Source organism: Caenorhabditis briggsae (genome assembly GCF_000004555.2).
Source record: "Caenorhabditis briggsae complete genome, chrV, whole genome shotgun sequence".
Taxonomy (NCBI): Eukaryota; Metazoa; Nematoda; class Chromadorea; order Rhabditida; family Rhabditidae; genus Caenorhabditis; species Caenorhabditis briggsae.
Genome location: NC_013488.2, coordinates 2426034 through 2428340, shown reverse-complemented (window position 1 = coordinate 2428340; position 2307 = coordinate 2426034). Strand labels below are relative to the sequence as shown.

The window sequence follows — 2307 nt, the reverse complement described above, 5'->3', positions numbered from 1 at the left end:
AACACCAGAGAAATCACAAAGGTTCTGGATGAAACAATGAAAGTTATCTAGCGGGCAAAAAGTTAACCGAGCAGTAGAAACAAGGACAACTCACAAGAAGACGGTTGCGTAGTACGGATTGAAGAGCAATAACTACTCACCATGGGTCATAAGAACGGATACATGTGTGTGCGCGCGCACGTTGAAAGACTAGCGGCTACTCAAGACCCTCCCAGAGCTACAGTAAACGGCGAATAAGCGCAGAGAAGGAGCAATGTAAGGAGCAATGGGCCACAACCATTTCGAATTTTGAAGCTGTCAGGAAAAATCACAGGAACGAGATATTTAAAAAAAACGAAATGGAGAATGGATCACACATCAGAAACTACAAAATAGAACAGCGTCGACAACATCTGAAGATCCAACGACGGCTGTGTGCCCATAATTTCGTTCTAATCTACTTCTAGCATAGTGCAAGAGACAAAAATTCCGACAACGTCAAAAAAAGAGAAAGACGACTTGTAATGTTTTTCCAATAGCGCTAACCCTAACAATAACCACAGAATATCGGAAACAATCTTGACATTAAAAAACACAAGAAGACTTGAAACAATGACCAATAATGGTATTATGAACACCATGTGGTGGTGGGAGGAACAAGAAAGAGGAAAGTGAGAACGGGGGAAGAGTCACTTGCTCATCAGGTTGCGTCATTTTATTACCATCCGTAACAGGAGGATACCTAGTTAAGAGGGCAAAAAAGAATCTATGATGTAATAGGAGTACAAATCGCACTTGTGGTATTCGATATAGATATGTGATCAGAGGGATAGTCTCGTTTATTACGGTGTTTAGTGGCATGAGTTGTTCGGTGGTACGTCTTTGGTACAAAATTGTACACAAACTCATCATCTCAAGAGCCGTCAACAGAGCACATTCAGGGAATTTTTCGGTTTTCTAAAAGACGGATAAGAGCTTGTGACATCAACACGTTTTTTATGGTTCTGGAAATGTTGCTCTATTAATAGAATCACTGTGACTCTCAAGTTGAACTCAAACTAGTTAGGTTTCACAAAATTCGAGGCCGTGGTTTGGCCCATCTACAATACCACGCCTCATCTGTCATCCAACCACGATTTTCGAAACCACCCAGCATTATCTGGTACGGTAGCTCTAGCTATCAAGTATCCACCGACCCCTCCATCCAGTAATTGTTTATACTAACTCATCTGTTGGCGGGAATCCACAGGAATCATACAAAAGAACACCGCTAAATGAGGACAGCGACAAAAAACTAAGCAAGAGGGCTATCTGAGTTGTTTATGTGATCGTAACAGGCACGACAAAGACTAGAGGGGATACAGATCATCAAAAGAGAGGTTCGAATTGAATTATGAAATTTTGAATTATGAAAATTTCCGATCGTTATTGGGAAAGAGAACATTTGAATTTTTTGGAGACTTTTAAGAAAAATCGTACTAGAAAGCTGGATTTAATAGGGAAAAATGAGAAAACCGAGAATTTTAAAATACTCGGAATCAAAAGATCTGAAGATCAGAAAACTTTAAAAAATTGGTTACCATCTTTTATAGTTTAAAAACGTAGTCTTCGGAAATCTTGAGTTTTATTTTTTAAAAACTTTGGAATCCAGGAATTCAGGAATCTAGGAATCTAGGAATCTAAGAATTTAGGAATCCACGAATCCAGGAATCGAGAAACCCAAGAAGTCGGGAACCCAAGGATCCAGGACTCCAGGAATCCATGAATCCATGTATATACCTAGGACTCCAGGAATCCATGAATCCAAATATGTACCTAGGAATCCAGGAATCCATGTACCTAGGAGTCCAGGAATCCAGGAATTCAGGAATCCAGGAATTTAGGATTCCAGGAATCCAGGAATCCAGGACTTCAGGAATCCAAGAAACCAGGACACCAAAAATCTAGGAACCCAGGAACCCAGGAACCCAAGAATCCAGGAATCCAGGAATCCCGGAATAAGACCGATTCAGGCGGCTTTGCACCTCGAATGTATTATTCTGATCCCGTCGTGGTCCCAAAACATGCACTAAGAATCACATGAGATTTAAAGTACATTTTTTGGATTTTAAACCCCACAGGGGATCTCCCTTGCTCCAAACAATCTAGCATCAACATTCAACTCTTATTCCTCAAAACCATACAACCTCTACTAAAAAAAGGTAATTGTCTAGGCAGGAACCTCGGAAGGAAATGATAGTTAGACTCTGGTTTTATGGGCATGCACCACCTCCCGGAGTACAAAAAATCCTTCTTCAAGAGCCAGTTCCACCCTCACATGCTCACGAA

General features: G+C 40.7%; 1 protein-coding gene across 1 annotated transcript; it reads left to right on the top strand.

Moving 5' to 3' along the window:
- Positions 1-591: 591 nt before the first annotated feature.
- On the top strand, positions 592-2062 carry CBG23617 (the record flags this gene model as incomplete). The annotated part of the gene is given in 3 exon segments (XM_002647786.1): positions 592-650; positions 1671-1814; positions 1831-2062. The coding sequence occupies 3 exon segments, from the start codon at positions 592-594 to the stop codon at positions 2060-2062; spliced, it is 435 nt and encodes a 144-aa protein (XP_002647832.1).
- Positions 2063-2307: the final 245 nt, after the last annotated feature.